Raw genomic sequence first — 21,884 nt, forward strand, 5'->3', positions numbered from 1 at the left:
TGCCTGCGGGAGGGAGGAGAAACTGGGAGTCCGACCGTCCCAAGGAGGGGGCCCACGTCCACCCCAAAACCCTCCAGGGGGAGACAGCTACTCACCATACCAGGAACCAGGCTGGCACCACTCCACAGAACCCATCTCTATCTAAATGAGGGGCTGTCGGCCAGTAGGAAGGCTGTGACTCGGGCCGAGACCCGGTCGCATGCGACCTCACGAGGAGTTTAACTCGCAGGCCAGCCCCCGTCCAGTGGGGCTATGTTGAGGCCGTGCGAGTGCAGATTTGAGGTCTGCGAGCGCTCGCTGGCCACACTGGGGTGACCACTGGATCTAGATTATCAAGCCCATCGCCCAGTTCACCAGTTGATTGTAGATCTCACAGGAAAAATCCAGGAGAAAAAATTTCTATCTAACATGAAAAAAAATTGCCAGGACCAAAGATCCCAGCAAGGAACTAGGTCCTGACTCCCGACTAGGAAAAAAAAAAACTGGAGTGGCCTATAGCAGAGAGAGGATACCCCCTGGGACTGCCCATGGGTGTAGCCAGAATTATTTTCTGCCTAGTGTCCTACTCCTGTAGGGGCAGTATAACCCAATGGTTATGAATACCAGGCGCTGTGTCAGTCAATGAACGAAAGAAAAGTTGTTGTTTTTTTACTCCGTCATAAAAAATATCCAATAAAAAAGGCCAAACTTGTATTCTGCTAGCTGTCTTAAACCCAGTGTATAATATTTGGTTTGTGCGAAAGTCATAGCGTTTATAAACTATGTTCTATACACTAGCATTCACACAGCTATGACACTATACTGGTAATGAGGGTGATCAGCAATTTATAGTGGGACTGTGATAGTGTGGCAAGCAGGAAGAAAGGCTGCAACGTACAGGTATGTTGTCCGGGCTAGAGCTGCCACCCGCTCGCAATACAACTAATATTGATGGACGGAGAGTGGTTAACTATTTGCTGTCAAACAAGCATATAACATCCTGACGTCAAGGGGTTAATACCAGGGTCATAGAGGAGCGCCACAACGTCACAATCCATCGCCACGGACCGCACTGCAGATCCCAGGACCCGGAAGTAACAGAGGAGGGAGTCCACACAGGCTGTTTTTTCTTGCACAGATTATCCATTATTCTGGTAAGAGGCTGACCTACTCCCCCCCCCCCCCCCCCCCCCCACAGAGGGAGAAGCGTGTGGGAAACCCTTCTTTGCTTTCCTTGGGCTATATTATCATCGGATCGAATAGTACATACGCCTTTGTATTATTGCATCTGGTAAGGGGCTCATTCACTCATGGTGGAGGTCTTCGCTGTACTTACCCATTATGTTTGAAGTTTTGCACCTTGGAGATATATCATATGCATGGTGGAATTGAAAAGACTTTATTTATTCAAGGACTCACTATTATGTTTTACCATTGATTGTGCTTTTTGGTCTTTTTGTTGAGCACATAGATTTGTCACTGGAACTTTGCAATATTGTTTTAGAGGACTTTGTCCTCTCTGATTTATACATTTTTATTTATGTATTGTTTCTTCACCATTGTGTTTTGAGATATTATCTTAATTATTGATTCGTCCTTATATATATTTTCACCATATAATAAGACACATCACTGAATCAGTTTAGCGCAACTGATACACCTCTTTCACTTAATACCAGGGTCATGGCTGCAGTTTTCAGCTGGCGATTAGCTTCCTTGTAAAAATGATCCAGACAGCTTTACAAAGAAATTTAAAAGCAGCACCCCCCATGTACACAGGTTGGGTAAAGGATTATTTTACTCCACTTGTGAGGTATCTCTGCAAATGTTGGGAGTGAGAGCACCAATTCTAGGACCATCCACAATTAATTCTAAACTGATAACCTGTAAAAACTATTAAAACTTCACCTATGGACAGTTTTAGTCCCAGGGCCTTTGCTTTCATAGAATATATAATTTTCTAACAAAAAGAAAAATGCAGATTTTAACATGTATGTGAAAAATGTCAAAATTGACCCCAACAGCGAGCAAGGGAAGAGGGTCTCCAACATCTTGTCTATGGGGTATCTGAACACAGGTTTATCCTTCATGGCGACTTTGAGGACCTTAATAAGGAAAGAAAGGAGCTACCACAGGAACCATCCATTTATGCAGGAAACATTCCTTAACTGCATACTTGTGAGCAATGCATTTTGGAGGAGTAAAAATATTTCCTGGGTGAGGCCAGTCCCCATGCTCGACAGACTCAGCAGTGAGTGTACTTGGAAAGCCTTGGCTGGTTTAGCCAAATTAAAAGACCCCATACTGGATGCCTTGGAGTTAGCAGACTCTTGCTGAACCAATGCCAAGGAGGGGGGCAGTAAAGTGTGACAACGGGAAACTATGGTATCCCTCAGCTTGGGAAAAAACTGTTAAAGGGATGTCATCCAGATCGGATTCCTCAGAAAAATCCTGTTCAAAAGCCACCTCTCAAAGTAACATGTCTGGCTCAAGGGTGAAATCAAAGACTTATTCAGTAGGAGGGGATTGAGGGGGCACGACTGTGATCCCTGTTAATAGTTTTGACCTGGCAAAAAATTCTGCCCATGAAATCTGACATTGTGGTAGAAAATTCCTCTCTGAATGAAAAAAACAAAAAGGAGGAGGCTGGTGTGGCAGACATGCCCAGTAGAATGGCTAGAGGCTTGTGTATCACATAGTAATTGGATTTGGTACTTGTTTAGAGTGTCGAAAAGGAGCCTTTAGTGTACTTATTAATATATCATTTACTTACCATTTCTATGTTCGCTCTCAAATCTTCTTTTAGTTGGTCTCTTTCAGACTTCATACTCTGCAGAGTGGCCTGCAAATCATCTCTCTCCTTTGTAATCTCCTCCATGTGTTTCTGAAGAATGAAAAACTTCTCTTCAGTGTTAACGTTTTCCCTTTGCACACTTGCAAGCTGAGACTCCATGCCTTTCAAGTCCTTGAAAAGCTGGTCCAACTCACTGTTATTCAAAGTCTCAGTTTGTGCAGCCACTTCAGTTTGCTCTTGTTGATTCCCTGCAGTTTTCAGCTACAATTTATAAATAAAAGGAATAAATTTATTTTTTTGTGATATAACACGAAAAAGAGACTAGAACATTATGAAAAAAATAACCCTGGTTTTTTTCTACTTTGTTATAAAACATAACCAATTAAAAAAAAAATCATCATAAAATTACATTTAGGACAAAACGTATTCTGCTAGCTGTCCTAATCCCAATCAGTGTATATTAATTGGTTTGTGTGAAAGATATAGAGTCTACAAACTAGGATTTATATACTAGAATTTACACAGCTATGACACTATACTAGTAATGGCAGTGATGAGTGACTTATAGTGGGACAGTGAGTGTGGCAAGCAGCAAGAAAGGCTGCGACGTACAGGTATGTTGTCCAGCCTAGAGCTTCCGCCCGCTTGCAATACAATCAATGCTGGCAGACAGCAAGCGTTTAACTACTTGCTGTCAAACAAGTGTATAAGAACATCCTGACCGCAAGGGGTTAATACCAGGATCATAGCTGCAGTTGCAGTTTTTTGCTGGCGATGGGCTTTCTTGTAAAAATGATCCAGACAGCTTTACAAAGAAATTTAAAAGCACCACCCCCCCCCCCCCCCCCCATGTACATATGCAAATGCACACAGGTATTGTTGCGAACGTTCGAGTGAGAGCAATAATTCTAGGGCCATCCACGATTCACTCTAAACTGATAACCTGTAAAATCATTTAAAGCTTCCTCTATGGACAGTTTAAGTCTAACAAAAAAAATGGGATTTTTGTAAGAACTTACCTTAAAATCTTTTTCTCTGAGCCCTCTGACAGACGCAGCTCTCTATGCTTCTTCACTAATGGATGATGCGCCATCTACAGGAGTAGACTAGGCAGTGAAAAGTTTTCACTCGACGTGTCTATAGGGGCTGTCCCTTACAACATAACCCCAGACACACTGTGCTCTCAAATCAGTTTCGTAGCAAGCAGTGAAAGAAGACACAACCAACCCCAAAAAAGAGGGACGGGAGCTGAGACTGTCAGAGGACTCAGAGAAAAGGGTTTTACGGTAAGTTCTTACAAAAATCCAATTTTCTCTATTGTCCTCTGACAGACGCAGCTCTCTATGCTTCTTCACTAACGGGACGTCCCAAAGCAGTGTAGGCATGAGGGGTGGGAAGAACGCAACCAAACGTTAACATATATCCAAAGCTAAATGTAGCCAACTGGTTGACAGCAAAGCTCAACCCAAACCAACAGGAGCTTATCCCCAAAACAATAGTGCACCCCTGAAAGAGAAAACCAAGCCTCTTTTGTCAAACAGCAGCCTGCAGAACTTTGCGGCCAAAGGAAGCATCCAGGGATGCCATCAAATCAACCTTGTAGAATTTTGTAAAAGTTTGTACAGACGACCAGGTCGCCCTGCTTTACACACCTGAGCAACAGAAGCCTGATGGCGGAAAGCCCAAGAGGCACTCAGCGCTCTAGTAGAATGCGTACTCACAGGGAAAGAAGGAACCTGACCCTTTAATGAATAGGCCTGAACAATAGTCTGATCCATTTCGATATCGTTGCAGCAGACACAGCCGAACCCTTACGAGATCGCCCAGGAAAAACAAACAAAGAATCAGACGTCCAAAAAGACTGTGGCAGACAGGCAACCCCTGATCGCCCAAACAACATCCAGTGAATGCAAGGCAAATTCCTTGGGATGCTTGGGCTTAGCACAGAGCGAAGGCAAAACAATATCTCAGTTGAGGTGGAAGGCAGACACCACCTTAGGGAGAAAAGATTGATTCGGTTGTAGAAAAACCTTATCCCTATGGACGACCAAATAAGGCAAACGGCAGGACAGAGCCGCCAACTCAGACACCCTGCGGGCAGAGGTGATAGCCACCAAAAAGGCAACCTTCTGAGACAACAGGGGCAGAGAAATTTCCTTAATATTTTGAAAGGGAGGCCGTTGAACGGACAAAACCAAATTCAAATCCCACGAAGGTAAAGGAGATCTCCGCGGCGGAGCCAGATGACGCACCCCTTGAAATAAGGTGCGAATCAAGGAATTAGTCGCCAAGGGACGTTGGAAGTTAATGGCTAAGGCTGACACCTGACCCTTAATCGTGCCTAAAGCCATCCGTTGCTCCACTCCTTTCTGCAAGAAGGCCAAGCACCTCGCCACCCAAAAAGAGCGAGGATGCAACCCTAGCGATTCACACCAGGCAATATACATCTTCCAAGTACGATGATAAATCTTCCTGGAAGTCGCCTTCCTAGCTCTCAACAAGGTGGGAATCACAGAATCAGAGAAACCTCTGTCTCTCAACACCTGGCCTTTCAACAGCCATGCCGTTAAAGCCAGTGACCGTAAAGCAGGATGGAAGATCAATCCTTGAGACAGCAGATCCTCTCGCAGAGGCAGCCACCAGGGAGGCTCAACGACCATCTTTACCAGGCCTGCGTACCAAGACAGGTGAGGCCAGTCTGGGGCCACCAGAATTACCTGTACCTTCTCCACCACCAACCTGCAGAGGAACCTTGACAACAGTTGTATAGGAGGAAAGGCATAAATCAACCTATATCGGCTCCAAGACACCACCAATGCGTCTGTGGCATCGGCCAGAGGATCTCGAGCCCTGGCCACAAACAGCTCTACCTTTTTGTTTAGACGAGATGCACCTCCGGAGTTCCCCAGCGGGCAAACAGGAGGTGAAAAACTTCCGGATGCAGGGACCATTCCCCCTTATCCAGAACCTGACGATTCAGGTAATCCGCATGCCAGTTCTCCACTCCTGGAATGTGAACTGAGGAGAGAGCCAGAATGTGTTCCTTGGCCTAAGACAGAATCTCGGCCACTTTCCTTGGCCGCCCGGGCACTCTTGGTGCCCCCCTGATGATTGATGTAAGCCACAGCCGTGGCATTGTCGGATTGCACCCAAACCAGAAGACCGTGCAGCCGAGGTGTCCAATGGAACAGACAGTTTAATCGCCCTGCAGTCCAGGACATTGATTGGTAAAGACGATTCCACCGTTGACCACGTACCCTGGGCACAAAGTGTCCAGAACTCCACCCCAGCCCGCCAGGCTGGCATCCATGGTGACCACCGTCCACAACAGCGGCAGAAAAAACCTGCCCTGGCTCAGAGCGGGCGACAGAAGCCACCATGAGAGCTCCGACCTCATGAGAGACGGCTTAGACATATCATCCTGTCCAAGGACTGCAGATTCTTGTTCCACTTGGCAAGAATTCCTGTTTGTAGAGGCCTTGTGTGAAATTGAGAAAATGGGACCGCCTCGAAGGTCGACACCATCAGTCTTAAGGACCTCATAAACGATCGCAGGGAGGAGAGATTGTCCAGAAAACCGAGAATCGCGATCCCCTTTCTGCGTAGCAGAGCCAGCACCGGGGCCAAAACCTTGGTGAAGACTCTGGGGGCGGAAGCTAGACCAAAGGGTAATGCCACAAATTGAAAGTGCTCCTCTGCCACCGCGAAACAGAGACTGCTGATGACCCTCGTAAATAGGGACATGCAGATACGCATCTTTTAAATTGATGGAGACCAGAAAACCCCCTTGATTTAACCACTTTAGCCCCGGAGGATTTGGCTGCTCAATGACCAGGCCATATTATGCAATTCGGCACTGCGTGAATTTAACGGACATCTGCGCGGTCGTGCGACGCTGTACCCAAACTAAATTGACGTCCTTTTTTTCCACAAACAGAGCTTTCTTTTGGCAGTATTTGATCACCTGTGCGATTTTTATTTTTTGTGCTATAAACAAAAAAAGAGCATCAATTTTGAAAAAAATAATATTTTTCACATTTTTTTAATATGAAATTCTCAAAAAAAAAAAAAAAAATGTAAACAATTTTTTTTTTTTTTTAACATTTTAGGCCAAATTGTTTTCTGCTACATTTTTTTTTTTACCAAAAATATCGCAATTTTGATTGGTTTGCGCAAAAGTTATTGCGTTAACTAACTACGAGAAAGATTTATGTAATTTTTATTGTTTTTTTTTTTTTTTACTAGTAATGGTGGCGATCTGCGTTTTTTTTGCGGGACTGCAACATTGCTGCGGACAGATCGGACCCCTGACATTTTTGGGGGTACCAGTGACATTAGTAAAGTAATCAGTGCTAAAAATATGCACTGTTACTTTAAAAATGTTAACTGTACTGGTGATCAAGGGGTTAAATGTATCCCTAGGGGCGTGATTCTAACTGTCAAGGGGCGTGGCTTATGAAGTAATCACAGAGACATGCGATCCTATATAGCAGGATCACATAGCCTCTGTGATCACTTCAGGGAGAATGACAGACGGCTGTGTTTACATCAGCCGTTTGTCCTCCTCTCTCTGCTGCGGGAGATCGCGAGTGGCCATCGGAGCCGCTGGTCACACGCGCTGGCTCCCCAGCTAACGAGCGGGGGTGCTCACCCCCTAGAGAGTCTCCTGAGCGAGCGACATAGTACTATGTCACTTTGCCCAGGAGCGCCTGACTGCCGCAGTAAATGTGCGGTGGGTAAGGACGGAAGTGGTTAAAAGACGCCACCACCGACTGAATGGATTCCATCCGAAACTTCTGCACCCGCACAAAGCGATTCAGCGATTTGAGGTCCAGAATTGGACGTACCTTGACCTCCTTCCTGGGCACCATGAACAGGTTTGAGTAAAAACCTTGAAACCTGTCCTGCTGAGGAAGCGGGACGATTACGCTCTGTGCAAGGAGATCCTGCACTGCCTCCCTGAGATCTGTCAAACGATTCGGAGACAGACGGAGATTTGATGGAAAGAACCTGTCTGCTGGTCGAGAACGAAATTAAATTTTGTGCCCTGTACGAATCAGTTAGTGAACCCATTTGTTTTGAATCAGAGACATCCAGAGTTCCCGAAAGTAACGCAGATGTCCCCCCACTCCTGAACCGGGTGAGGGCGTCCCTTCATGCAGAGGAGGACTTGGCTGGCCTTGGGCTTACCGAACCAAGCCTTCTTGTTTCCCCCGGAGGCTCTGAACGGCTTTCCTTTTTCCTGCGCCCCTGAGGTACGAAAAAGCCCCCTGTGAGCCGTGAAGAAAGGTCCCCGTTAGACCCTTGATTAACTCATCCAAGGAGTCACCAAACAGGCGTTCACCTAAAAAGGGAAGTTAGGGCCTTCTTAGAAGCCTGGTCCACCGACCAGCTCTTCAGCCACACCATACGGCGTATGGCAATCCCCACCGCAGACACTCTGGCACCCAGAGGGGCCGCATTACACAGATACACCATGGCCTGGGCCATCTGGCCTGTGAGCTCAATCAGGGTGGGGGGAACCGACTCGCGGTCAAGTTACTCCTAAGCACCTTGACCCATTCCGTAACCGTCTGAGAAACCAGGACAGACGCGAACACAGGTTTTAGAATCAAAGCAATATTTACAAACCAGGCGCTCCTGGGTTGCTTGTAGGGTGGAGGGATAGAAGTAAGCCTGTGAGGGTCCCCAGCGGTTGTTCTGCTGTTAGCCAACTAATGGCTCAGTAAAGAGATTCACACCCAGGGGAGCCATAGGAAAAATTCCAGTCCAGAAGTCAAAGCAATAATCACAAATCTGGCGCTCCTGGGGTGCCTTTAGGGTGGAGGGATAGAAATAAGCCTGTGAGGCTCCCCAGCGTTTTTTCTGCTGCTAGCCAACGAGCATAGGAAGGGTGCTGATATGGATAAAAGTACATGAGGAAGGCAGCGCATGAACCACACCGGGATGCAATGAATAAGAAAGTCAGGTGAACATCCAGTATAGACAAAAAAGAAAGGAGGGCGCACCGACCTAGTGCATTATCATTAAAACCATTTATTAAAATATTAAAAAGTATACAGAATACTCACAAAACTGGTGTGGTATTACACACATCAACAAATCATATACAATCTCCAAGGTAGCCAAGGTCCCAAAAATAGCAAATAGGCATGCAGATGGTCGCATGGGGCTGCTGTGGCTAGGCTGACGCGTTTCAGGGGCGAACCCCCTTCCTCAGAGCCAGAGAAAAGCAGCATTTCTCTGGCTCTGAGGAAGGGGGTTCGCCCCTGAAACGCGTCAGCCTAGCCACAGCAGCCCCATGCGACCATCTGCATGCCTGTTCGCTATTTTTGGGACCTTGGAGATTGTATATGATTTGTTGATGTGTGTAATACCACACCAGTTTTGTGAGTATTCTGTACACTTTTTAATATTTTAATAAATGGTTTTAATGATAATGCACTAGGTCGGTGCGCCCTCCTTTCTTTTTTGTCTTTTCTCCCAGTTGGTTCTGGATACCCTTGATCCTGAAGGGGGCAGCAAGACCGGTAGCGTTTTTAACACCTGAGTTTGAAGTGTACCTCTCTCTACTCCGTCAGATTCTACTTGAGCGCAGGAGATTTTGTTTTACTACTTGAACATCCAGTATAGAAAGGGTTAACAGTTTATTGGTATTGATAACCGAAAAACAAAGTACATAAAATGCTTACATCCCCCAGGGCTGGAGTGGACAAGGGCACCTGGCAGCAAACAACACAAGTGCGAGGAGGTCAGTCTCCCAGAACTGCTGAGCAGTGTGTGCACTAAGCCGGAAACCAGCCGGCGCGAGGATGAAAGGACTCTGCTCTAAGTTCCGTAGCGGTGACATCAGCTGGACAGGCGCCACTTGCGGGGGAAGTACCAGGAACCAGGGTGGACCACAAGCTATATGGCTGCCATGACTACATGTTTCGCGCTATGCGCTTTATCAAGCCATGACTTACCCCTTACTGTACCAGCACCCTGAGAAGCAGCCACAGAGCAGCCTATGTCCACACTAAAAACACGGCCGACAACTGTGCCAAGCACTCAGGAGGCTGAGGGAAAATGGCCACTGCCCTTACACAGAGCGGCCTATGCCCACACCCAAAATGGCGGCCGAAAACGGCACCAAGTGCTCAGGAACCCAGGGAAGAGGCCACCGCAGGAATCCACCTAAAAAAGGACCCCCCCAGAACAAGGTAACATCTTCAACCCCCACCCCCCAACAGGCGTCAGATGCCGCTAGAGCGCCCCCAGCGGGAGCGGGGAGGGCAGGACCTGTTCTGATAGGCCTGGGGGATCTGTCAGAGAAGCACAGCCCTGTTATCCCCAGGAGTGGGCCCACATCTTCCCCACATAGGTCTGTCTCAGTGACACGGGGGACGTTGCATCCTCACCATACCATGGACCGGGGGGCTCCACTCTGAAACAGCTCGCCTCCCACCCTGTGTGGGGGCGCTGTCAGCAAGAAAGGGTACGCTGCAATTTAGGGCATTCCAGGTCGAGGCGTCACGGCAAAGCATCCGCTCGCAGGCTCGTCCCCATCCACCGGGGCTCTGTTGTGGCAAGGTCTGGGCAGACCACAACCTGCTCACGCTCGTTGGCCAGGCTGGGAGACTGCAAGGATCTATATTATCCAGTGCGAAACCTTGGCTCGGCTGTCGCTTGTAGTTCACCTGGAGGATCCCCCTGACACTAGCTAGCGATAGTGAGTAAAGAGAATTAAATATAAACATTCTCAAAAGAAAATAAAAACGGAGACCGAAGTCCCAGCAGGGAACCTAGGTCCTACTCCTAAACTAGGCAGCAAGAAACTAATTTGAGAGCACAGTGTGTCTGGGGTTATGTTGTAAGGGAGAGCCCCTATAGGTGTGTCGAGTAAACTATTCACTGCCTAGTCTACGCCAGTAGGTGGCGCATAACCCATTCGTAAAGAAGCATAGGGAGCTGCGTCTGTCAGAAGACAATTGAGAAATTCTGATTTTAACATATTTCTGAAAAATGTCAAAATTGCCCCAAAAGCTAGAGGTTAAAGAGGGTCTCTTCATGGGGATATCTTCACAGTTATGTCCCCTCAACCCCCACCTGTTACAAAAGGTGTCTCATCCTGATTGGATTCTTCAGAGGAAAAATTCTTTAAAAAAAAACCCACCAGCTCCTCTTTAGATAACGTGTGTGGCTCAAGGGTGAAATCAAAGACTGATTCAGTATGGGGATTGAGGGGGTAGACTATAATCCCTGCTGTTAATGGATTAGATCAGGCCATCTGACATTGTAGTAGAAAATTCCTCTCTGGATGAAAAAACAAGAGGAGGAAGCTGGTGTGGCAGACATGCCCAGTAGAATGGTTAGAGGCTTGTGCATCACATAACTGGATTTGGTACTTGTTTAGAGTGTTGTACTAGAGCCTTTAGTGTACTTTAATGTATCAGTTACTTACCATTTCTATTTTCTCTCTCAGATCTTCTTTTAGTTGGTCTCTTTCGGACTGCAGACTCTGCAGATTGGCCTGCAACTCATCTCTCTCCTTTGCAATCAGCTCCATGTTTTTCTGAAGAGTGAAAAACTTCTCTTCAGTGTTAACGTTTTCTTTTTGCACACTTGCAAGCTGAGACTCCATGCCTTTCAAGTTCATCAAAAGCTGGTCCAACTCACTGTTATTCAGAGTCTCAGTTTGTGCAGCCACTTCAGTTTGCTCTTGTTGAATCCCTGCAGTTTTCAGCTACAATTCATAAATAAAAGGAATAAACTAATTACTAATATAAAACAAGTATTTCATTGAAACTGATAAAGTGGCTAAAAGACAGATATAATGTGAATGGTTTATTAATTCCTATAGGTATTACGAGATAGTCACTGCTGCCTTATGCTATTGTCAAGTAAGTTTGCTCATACTAGTTATGTGTCAATAAGGAGATGCAGAAGGCATCTTCTTTGAAGTATTAAAATTTGTAGATTTGAAAACCCTGAGATTTAGGGTTCCAGGAGAACACAAAATTACATTTAGAAGACTGTGTAGGCACCACTGTGTGGGGGGAGAGGGGGGGAGATGTCTACTACAGGGGTCTTCCAACTATGGCCCTCCAGTTGTTCAGGAACTACAATTTCCATCATGCCTAGTCATGTCTGTGAATGTCAGAGTTTTACAATGCCTCATGGGATGTGTAGTTCTGCAAGAGCTGGAGGGCCGAAGTTTGAGGATCCCTGGTCTACTACGTTTAATGAAAATCAAGCAGTCCGCCATGTCTGGTTCCCAATGGTCTGTTTATAATATTAATTTAATACAAGTGGCTATCTGAATACAATCCAGAAAGATCTTACCATTTCAGTATTCTTCTCTAGAGCTTCTTTGAGTTGGTCCCTCTCTAACGTAAGATTTTCTTGTAAAGCCTTTAGATCATCCCTTTCTTGGGCGATTATTTCCATTGAATGTTGAAGACAAAGAAGCCTTTTCTCAGTGTCCAGTTTCTCACTTCTAAGAACTTCCAGTTGTGTCTCTGTGCTCTTCAAATCTTTCATTGTTTGCTCTAGTGCATTTTTTAATGTGTGTTGGGTTTGCTCAAGCTCCTCATGTTGGCACTCTGTTCTTTGCTGAATTTCTTGTTTTAAAAGCAATACCTGCGTAGGGAAAATTATTTTTTACTAGAGAAGCTATAAAAAAAACTATATCCTACTGCATAAGATATAAATCCTATTAGCTGCCAGATTCAACCCCTTCACTTATACAACCTGTGATACATGTGTAGCAATAAATTGATAAACCTCAGAAAAAAAAAAACAAAAAACACATGAAAGACAAACCCATAATGAGCTAGTATGCATCGCATACTAGCTCATTATGAAATACTTACCTTAGAACGAAGCCTCGCAGTGCCACCCGCTCACCTGTCTCATGGGTGACATGTTCGGTAACCCTTCTTCCGGGTTTGGGGCTGGCTGGGGCCATGATGACGTCACTCCCGCGGGAGCCAATGGTCACGGCACAGGGCTCTGAAGGAACGGCGCGAGCGGACGTTCCTTCAGAGAGCATGCGCCAGTGATGTCACTGGCTGTATGCAAAGTAAATATCTCCTAAACGGTACATGTTTGGGAGATATTTACAGTACCTATAGGTGAGCCTTATCATAGGCTTACCTATAAGTACAAGTTGCAGAGGAGGGTTTGCTTCCTCTTTAAACTTGCAGAAATTGCAAAAAGAATAACACGGGTGTCAATCAAATAACTCTCAGAAAATCAGACAAATAGATCAGCCTCATTGTGTACAAGATTTAAAAATCTCCCTACTGAGAATCCAGCAGGAGAAAAAAAAAATACTAAATACAGAAAATGGTTGGTGCGTTTCAGCCTGGGTGGGCTTTAGTCATAACCCGTCAACCTTTTTCTGTATGCAAGATTTTATACTCCTGCTGGATTCTCAATAAAGAAGATTTTTTTAGAGTTTGTACACGACATGTCAATCTATTGTTCTGTGATGCATGTGACTTGGCATGAAAACCTAGGATCTGGGTTGAACGACGGTGTTTACCAGATATCTTGTCTCGATTGTATTGTTTAAAATGAGTTGACCACTTTAAATCCTTGTAAATGCACATGTCCTTTTGTATAATTTGAAAGTCCCAAACCTGTATCAAGAGGGAAAACGCTTTCTTATATTACCATTGTAGGGGACATTCAGTTTTAGCAAATAAGATAAAGAAATTAGCTCCTTTCAAAAAAATCTGTGCATCAGCATATCCATAGCTTTAGCAACAAACAAAATTGAGTTTTAAAAGTTATAGTAATGTAACAAAAGAAAAAAAAAAAAAGTACCATTTCATCATTTTCCTTTAGATTTCTTTTAAGATGCTCAATTTCAGAAATTAATCTTTCTTGTGCAATCTTTAGATCATCCCTGTCCTGAACAGCAGCATTCAGTTTTTGTTTTAGAGCAACAAGTTGCTCTTCGGTTTGATGACTTTCATTTTGCACAAACTCAAGATTTTTCTCTGCTTCGCTCATTCTATTCGTTAGGCTTTCCACCTCACAAATTAGGCTACTCTTTTCTTCCTGAAGTTTGTTTTTCATTTTCAGAAGTTGTTCATATTCAGAGGTCCTTTGAAGCAGCTGTTCTTCCAGACAAAGATCCTACAAAATTATAAAAGGCACATAATTAAGGGCCATCTATTAAAACTAAAATAAAAATAGAAATTTTGATACGCATTTCAATGATACAGTATTTCCATCATACAGTATTCTACAGCTCTTGACATACCAATTTGCAGAAAGAGTAGGTGGTTGCTTGAATCACTTGCCAGTTGCTTTGAGACATACTGGTCCCAAAACTAAAGCTCATTACTTTATGTAGCAGTAAAGCCTTTTTCTATAGTAGATGGTTGGTGGGAAAGCCTCATATGGAACTTACACAGCTATTAGCACTCCCTGTAACGTTAACATCAAGAGCTGGTAAACAGTTCAAGGAATGAAAAAAAAATATAAAAAAAATTACCATTTCATTATTATCCTTTATATTCTTTTTCAGTTGGTCAATTTCATCAATTAATCTTTCTTGTACAATCTTAAGATCATCCCTGTCCTGAACAGCATCATTCAGTTTTTGTTGAAGATGAAAAAGTTGTTCTTCGGTTTGGTCTTTTTCATTCTGTAGAGACTCAAGATTTGTCTGAGCCTCTGTCATCCTATTTGTTAGGCTATCTACCTTGCAGTTTAAGCTGTTCTTGTCTTTCTCAAGCACGTCCTTCATCTGAAGAAGTTGTTCATATTCCGATGTCTTTTGCAGAAGCTGTTCTTCGAGTTCATGAGCCTAAAACATTTTAAGCAAGCTTTTAATTAGGGTCCATCTTTAAAAAAAAAAAAAAAAAAGCTAACATTTTGGTCATCTTTAGGGATTCTAGATCAAATGGCTGGTGAGCAAGCCTTTTCCTGGATTTTACATAACTTCTATAGGGAGTGCTGATAGCCAACACTGTGGACTGTACAATACTGAATCAGACCACCTGTTCGGTAAGCAGTTCCTTTTCTCAGAGTTCATATAATAAAAAGAATGACATACCTGCCCTTCCAGGAATGGCACCAAGTCAGTGCTGGCATCTTTGTCCTGTACAGAGACACTACCAGGAATCTGCATTCTTAGACCATTCACCACATTTCCCTGATACTGCAGCTCTTGGCATCTCTGTAGCTCCTCCTGTGTTGGAGAAAACTGCAGACAAAGTGCAGTAAAACAAAATATTTTATTTGACATAATATTCAGCCCCTTCATATATGTGTAAGTGCCGGTTCACACTAATACGACTTGTCAGGCGACTTGGTCAGCTTGGCAAGTCATGCACCGTCGCGGTCATTGAGTAGTACAGGACCGGCTCTAATAGGAGCGACACAAGTCGCTCCGACTTAGAAAAAGGGTCCTGTATTACTTCGGGGCGACCTGGAGGCGACTTGGATTGACATTAATTTTATGAAGTCCGTGCAAGTTGCGCCGAAGTCGCGCTGCACGTGATTTCACAGGTCGCCCCCTAAGTTGGAGCGACCTAGTGTGAACTGGCACATAATATGCCTATTTTGAAAGCCAAATCATAAATATTTAAACTGCACAGGGCGAAAACAACAATAAAGACCAGGACAAGATGATACATTTTCTTGTGGTTCAGACAGATGATAAACAGTGTATACTCTGTTTACAGATATACGTAACCCACAATCTTCTCCCATTATAAGCCTATTCTATCGACCCTGTGAAAGAAAAGAGGTCTATTACTTACCCATTCTGAAGTTGCTCCAGTCTGGTCACATGATCGGGTCCCAGTGCTGGCTGCAGTGTAGAGGAGGGACAGCTGACAATGGATTCCCCATAGTAAGCCTATGGGTGATGTCATTGCTCTGGCTCTGCTGCCATTGTCCCTGCTCTCTCCTCTACACTGAAGTTGGTCGTTTGGGAGATCATGTGACCAGATGTATAGACATCTCTCTCTTTACAAGGTAGATAGAATGGACTTAGAATATGTGAGGGAGTAGATTTTAGCTTAGTTAGGTTTTTGACTGGAATTACACATCAAAATTAAATTCTGCCAAGTAACCACATGTTGAGCCCAGATCAAATATTACATGCCGATTCAAAAATGCAAGTTTAAACGACTGATAGGGAATCGTACATCTAAAGAATTTTCTTGGTACCTAAACTAAATTGTCCCACTTTATAAATATAGAAAACAATTTTATTCAGTGAAGTTCTGGAGGCATGGCTTCCATTTACAACAAAAACTGGATTTTTGTCCTCCCATAAAATCCTTTTCTCTGCTGTTCATTGACTGACACAGCTTCATATCTTCATTAGACAGATGGGTTATGCTGCGCTTCCTAGGAGTAGGACACTAGGGTTAACAAAAGTTAACAAAACACTTCCTGTTTCAGGATCTCAGTTTAGTAACAAGCAGTGTAAGAAGAATACATAGCCCAACTCCACAGAGGGGTGGGTGCTGTGTCCATCAATGAACATCAGAGAAAAGGATTTTACGGTAAGACAAGTTAATTTTTCTCTTTTGTTCATTGACATACACAGCTTCATATCTTCTTTAGATGGATGGGACGTCCCAAAGCAGTAGCAGTATGAGGGGTGGGAAACACAGCTCTAGACATCATCCCAAAAGAAACAGTAAACTTAGCCAACCAGGAAAAACAGGAGCTCAACCATAAACTGGAGCCCACTCACCAGAAAAAAAAAAAAAAACACCCTCAAGAGGCAAAGGACTCTGCCACAGCAGCCTGCAAAACTTTGCGGCCAAAGGCAGCATCAGCAGATGCAAAAACATCTACCTTGTAAAACTTGGTGAATGCGTGTACAAACGCCCAGGTTGCCGCTTTGCAAACCTGGACCACTGACGCCTAATGCCGAAAGGCCCAGGAGGTACTATGCGCCCTTGTGGAATGCGCCTTAACAGGGAAATTAGGGTCCTGACACATAATTGAATAGGTTTGCACCACTGTTTGCCTGATCCATCTAGAAATGGTCGTGGCAGATGCAGCCTGCTCCTTACGAGGGCTATCCGTGAGGATAAACAAGGAATTTGATTTCTGAATAGACTCCGTCCCCATCAAATAAACCCTAATGGCTCGAACCACATCCAAATAATGCAATACAACCTCTTTCGGATGCTTTGGCTTAGGGCATAACGAAAGGCAACACAGCGTCTTTAAGTGAAACCCCGAAACGACCTTAGGAATGAACCACTGACAGGGACGTAGCACCACTTTGTCCCTGTGAACCGCCAGGTAAGGCGACCACAGCCAGTTCAGACATCTTGCATGCACTAATTATGCGAACGCTGCATAAATGGAATAAAAAAAACAAAACAACCAAAACAACAACAGTGCCGCACCAAATAGCATAATAAACTAAGAATAAACTGCTAGGATGCTATATAAAGAGAGTAGGATGCTATATAAAGGGAACCGTGGTGTGACACCAAAAGGTCAAAAAAAAATTGATCCGACTGATTAATTATACGGTCAGGGGTGTGCATAATGATTCACAGCCATTGAGGACTATTTAAATGATAGGATGATTAGGCTGACTCCACCCCTACTGAAGTCGTCAATGTGTGACGCAACGCATATAGGGGGGCGGAGCCTTGCACCCAATGCACTTCACGGACACCCATTCCTAACGTGCCTTTCTAGCTTGCACAGCTTATGTGCCTTTCTTGTAAGTGTTACACTTTATGATCAAATACAATTTTAAACCGAGCATTAGATCTTGCTGTCATTTCACCTATATCCACACCGAGGACGTCTGAGACATTCAGATGAGAAATCCACCTCTGGCTGCCTTTGATTCCTGGGATATTGGATTGCTGCCATCCCCCTTTGGGAATATGCTGGTTCTGACCCTCTGGTAAAACAGGGGTCAGAAATGGAGGTGAGCGGATATTTCTTTTGGTGGAGGATTAGCACAAGCACTTTTGGCCAAGCACTGATTAGCACCTTATGTTTGCACTCTTTGCACCATCTGTTCCATTGCTGCACTTCATGGACTTTTTTTTTTACTATTTTTGTATGAATTTGCATAGCCAATTTTGTTTGCCAATTATTATTATTTATTTTTTTTTGCTGAGTTTGCACATATGGACTTTTGCAACATTGCACGGTTTACTATATGAAATGTATTGTTATATTGGACTAAGAGCTGTACATTGCACTTTGCATTAGTTAGTCCATGCATTTTATTATTTATGACACACTCATTAGTTTCATGTCACTGTTTTATGCATTTTTGATATTTTATGAATTTTTTTGACCCTTTGGTGTCACAGCACCATTCACTTTATATAGTATCCTAGTCCTGAGAGACGACCGACGGTTGGCCAGTAGAAGCCAAATCGCATGTTGCAATTTTAAGAGCTTTGTTTCTGGGAGGAACACCAGAGTCAGCCCCAGGAAGTTCAACTTGGTAGACGGAATTAAGGCTGACTTTCAAAAATTCTGAGTCCAACCGAACTTCTGCAGTTTTCACAGTGATGTCCAGATCCTCCTGCAGGACAGAAGACGATTCTGCCCTTTAGAAGATTGTCCAGGTACCCCAGTACCAAAATCCCCCTCTGCCTGAGCAAGGCTAGCACCGGGGCTAACACTTTTGTGAAAACCAGAGGAGCGGAAGCAAAACCGGAGGGCAACGCCACAAACTGATAGTGCTCCTCGCCTATGGCAAGACATAGAAAACGTTGATGCCTGACGTAGTTCGGGACATGTAGGTAAGCGTCCTTGATGTTGATGGAGGCCAGAAAGTCCACTTAATGAAGAGAAGCCATCACCATGCAGATGGATTCCATTCTGAATTTCTGAACCCGCAAAGGGCCTTGAGATCCAAGATTGGTCGAACTGTCCCCTACTTCCAGGGCACCGTGAAGAGGTTTGAATAAAACCCCTGAAACCGTTCCGACAGTGGAACCGGGACTATTACATCTTGTGACAACATTTCCTGCACCGCCCCTAGAAGGCCTTGAAGCCGATCAGCAGAGAGACTCAGATTAGAGGGGGGGGGGGGGGGGACAACCTTGCTCTGGGCAAGGATCGAAATTCAATTTTGTAACCTGACTGAATCAACTCAAGCATCCACTTGTCCTGGGCAAACGAGTTTCATGGGTCCCGAAAGAACTGAGGATGTCCCCCCATCCCTACAAGGGGTGAGGGCGTCCCTTTAGGCGGAAGAGGTCTTGTCCACGGAGCCAGAAGGACTCGCTTTGGATTTACCACCCCAGGGTCTTTTGGAACTCCCTGAGAAGGGACAAGAAGAAGATTTTGACCCTTTGTCCTGCGACCCGTGGAGCAAAAAGGCCGCTTGTGAGCAAAAAAAACAGGGCCACACTTGCGGCGGTGCTCTCTGCTTTTAGAAACCTGCAGAAGCAAGGTGTCTTGCCTCCTGTGAGCCCCATAATTATTTCTTCCATGGAGGCTCCAAACAGACGGTCCCCTACAAAAAGAAGATCTATCAGAACCCTCTTGGAGGCTTGGTCCACAGACCAACATTTTAACCATATCATGCATAGTCACCACCGTCACCGACGCTCTGCAGGCCAACGGGGCCGCATCACAAATGTATGGCAACCCCTGTATCAACTGGTCCTCAAACTCCACCATTTCATGAGGATGCTGACCCTCCTTCAAATCCTGGCATAGGAGTTTTGCCCATTCTGTCAGGGTCTGAGAGACCAACGTTATGGCAAACACCAGTCTTGGGATAGAACCCGTCATGGTGAAAAGATGGCAGACCAAAGATTTCAGCTTTTCTATCTGCTGGCTCTTTAAAGGACGGAGCATCCTGTATTGGTAGTAACGTAACTTTATTCAGTCTAGAAACCTGGGAGTCCACCACCGGTGGTACCGTCAGTTTTTTTTTAAAATAGACTCTTCAAAAGGATACCTCCTAGCAAAACGCTTAGGTATCCCAGCCATGCGTTTCGGAAACCCCCACTGACTAGTGAAAATCTCGTCAAAATAAACTGGGAAAGGGAACACTTTAGTGGCTCTGGATGGCCTGCAGGTGCCAAATTATACCGGAGCTGCTGACGCAGCATCCGCTGCGTCCTCCATCTTTAAAGCTTCTCGCAGTGACACAATCAGTGCTTCAACCAGCCCTTTCTCATGCACAGAGGTGGAAGAGGACTCATCCTCACTATCCGAGCACCCAAGGTGTGTGGACGTAGACCCCGTGGGGTGACTAGCTTCCGCGGCTGCCATTTCAGCCTCAGAGTCTGAAGAGGTGGATGAGGCAGGTGAAGGCGGAGGGCGCTTTTTGCCAGGCCTTTTTGCAAGAACAGGTCCACTTTAGTTACTAACGACTAATACGGCCATCATGGCCGCCATGGCCAAGTGAGACCCTGAGGATCCCACCCCCCTCTGAGAGTGGGTCTGGTGGCGAGATGATTCTGCAGGCTCCATGAACACTGGTGTTGCAGTGCCCAAAAAAATGTAAATATGCAAGTATATAGCTATAAGTTGAAGCACCCCACAACACTGACACCTGAGGGACTACAAGTCCTGGCACCACTGCCTGCGAGTAACAGAGTGGAAGATACCCCCAGAACTCACCACCGCCATCTAAGATGAAATGGGAGAGAAAGAGCGCAAGGAAGCGGGAAGCAGTCGTGCCACCACTAGAGGTCGCCGCCCCTCAACGCTCGTGGCGGCTACAGCAAATTGGCTGCTGCTGCCTTACAGGCAGTCACCTGCAAAATGGCCGCCGACTCCGGGAACATGGCAGCTGAGCGGCCGCACCACCAACCTGGGGAACAACCCCTACAGAGGGAACCGGGGGGGGGGGGGTTTGAGGGAGAATGAAGGAAGATGATGGGGGGGGGGGGAGGAGCCAGGAGGCCTACCGATCCCAGGAGGTCCCCGCAGACACCCCAGAGTCCCTAGGGCACGGGGGCACTACTCACCATACCATAGGAGCCAGGCAGGGGTTAACTCCGGACAGGTCACCTCCCCATCTCAGCACCCCCGGGGCTGCTGTGGCGCAACCAAGTTGCATGCGTCCATGCGAGGTGTCGCACTTGCGGGCCAGTCCCTCCATGGGACCCTGTCGCGGCCGACCTAGAGCAGAGCTAAGGCCTGCATGCGCTCACTGGCCAACCTGGGATGACTAAGGATCTAGGATATCCGGTGCATCACCCAGTCTGGCAGTTGATTGAAGTTCTCACAGGAACAACTTGACTGTAGAAAAAAAATGAAAGGAAAGAAATTCAGTTTAAAAAGGAAAAAAGATGCCAGGACCAAAGATCCCAGCGGGGAGCTAGGTCCTTACTCCTGACTAGGCAGAAAAAAAAAATTAAGATCCTGGAACAGGAAGTGGGAGTATACCCCCTGGGACTGCCCCATGGGTGTAGTTAAGTTTTGTTAACCCTTTTCCACCTAGTGTCCTACTCCTAGGAAGCGCAGCATAACCCATCCGTCTAATGAAGATATGAAGCTGTGGCCGTCAATGAACGAAAGAGGCAATTTATTTTGTTAGTCACTTGACTGCAAGATGATTTCAGAAATGTTATTTCAGGGCTGTGTGACTTGGACAATAAGTTATTCAGTAACATAACTTTTGTGATAATGTTATGAATGGTTTTAATTCAAATAGATAGTAAAACGTGACCTGGCAGTGTAGTTCTAATTATATTCACTAAAAAAAGCGGTTTTGTACTATGTATCAATAAGGATTACCATTTTATTGACAAACTGTCTGCCCATCAATATGTACTACTAGTATTTGGCTACATCACATCAATACTGTTCCAATTCCTGGTGTGTTATATATCAAGCCAGACATGTTATGGAGTAGTTTGGCACTACGTCAAGCTTTGGGGCATAAAACCTAAATTGAGCTTCAAGCAAACTGCTGTACAAGGGGATCGTTTGGTAACAGATCAGGCCTACGCTGAAGTCATTCATTTAGTGATTGATGCCAGTTTAACAATACTTAACATTCTGGTTATTTAGCTGGGCCCGTACTGAGGCTTGAAGAGCTTCTTTTTCCATGAAACATAATTCCAAATTTAAATAAAATGCAAAAGGGGTAACGAGTTAGGGAAAACTATGAAGCAAATATTTAAAAGTATTGTGCTTTAAA

At 45.1% G+C, this 21,884-nt stretch overlaps 1 protein-coding gene across 1 annotated transcript in view; it reads right to left on the minus strand.

Annotated features, from left to right (window-relative positions):
* The window catches only part of CENPE (centromere protein E), a 328,099-nt gene that overhangs the window by 169,667 nt on the left and 136,548 nt on the right, over positions 1-21,884 (minus strand). Inside the window, exons 35-40 of the mRNA XM_082248665.1 lie at positions 14,826-14,975; positions 14,262-14,576; positions 13,586-13,900; positions 12,098-12,394; positions 11,217-11,498; positions 2,753-3,034 (exon numbers count right to left, since the gene is read on the minus strand). Coding sequence (XP_082104791.1) covers positions 2,753-3,034; positions 11,217-11,498; positions 12,098-12,394; positions 13,586-13,900; positions 14,262-14,576; positions 14,826-14,975 — 1,641 coding nt within the window. The remainder of the gene's footprint in view (positions 1-2,752; positions 3,035-11,216; positions 11,499-12,097; positions 12,395-13,585; positions 13,901-14,261; positions 14,577-14,825; positions 14,976-21,884) is intronic.

Source organism: Pelophylax lessonae (genome assembly GCF_965119305.1).
Source record: "Pelophylax lessonae genome assembly, chromosome: 1".
Classification (NCBI taxonomy): Eukaryota; Metazoa; Chordata; class Amphibia; order Anura; family Ranidae; genus Pelophylax; species Pelophylax lessonae.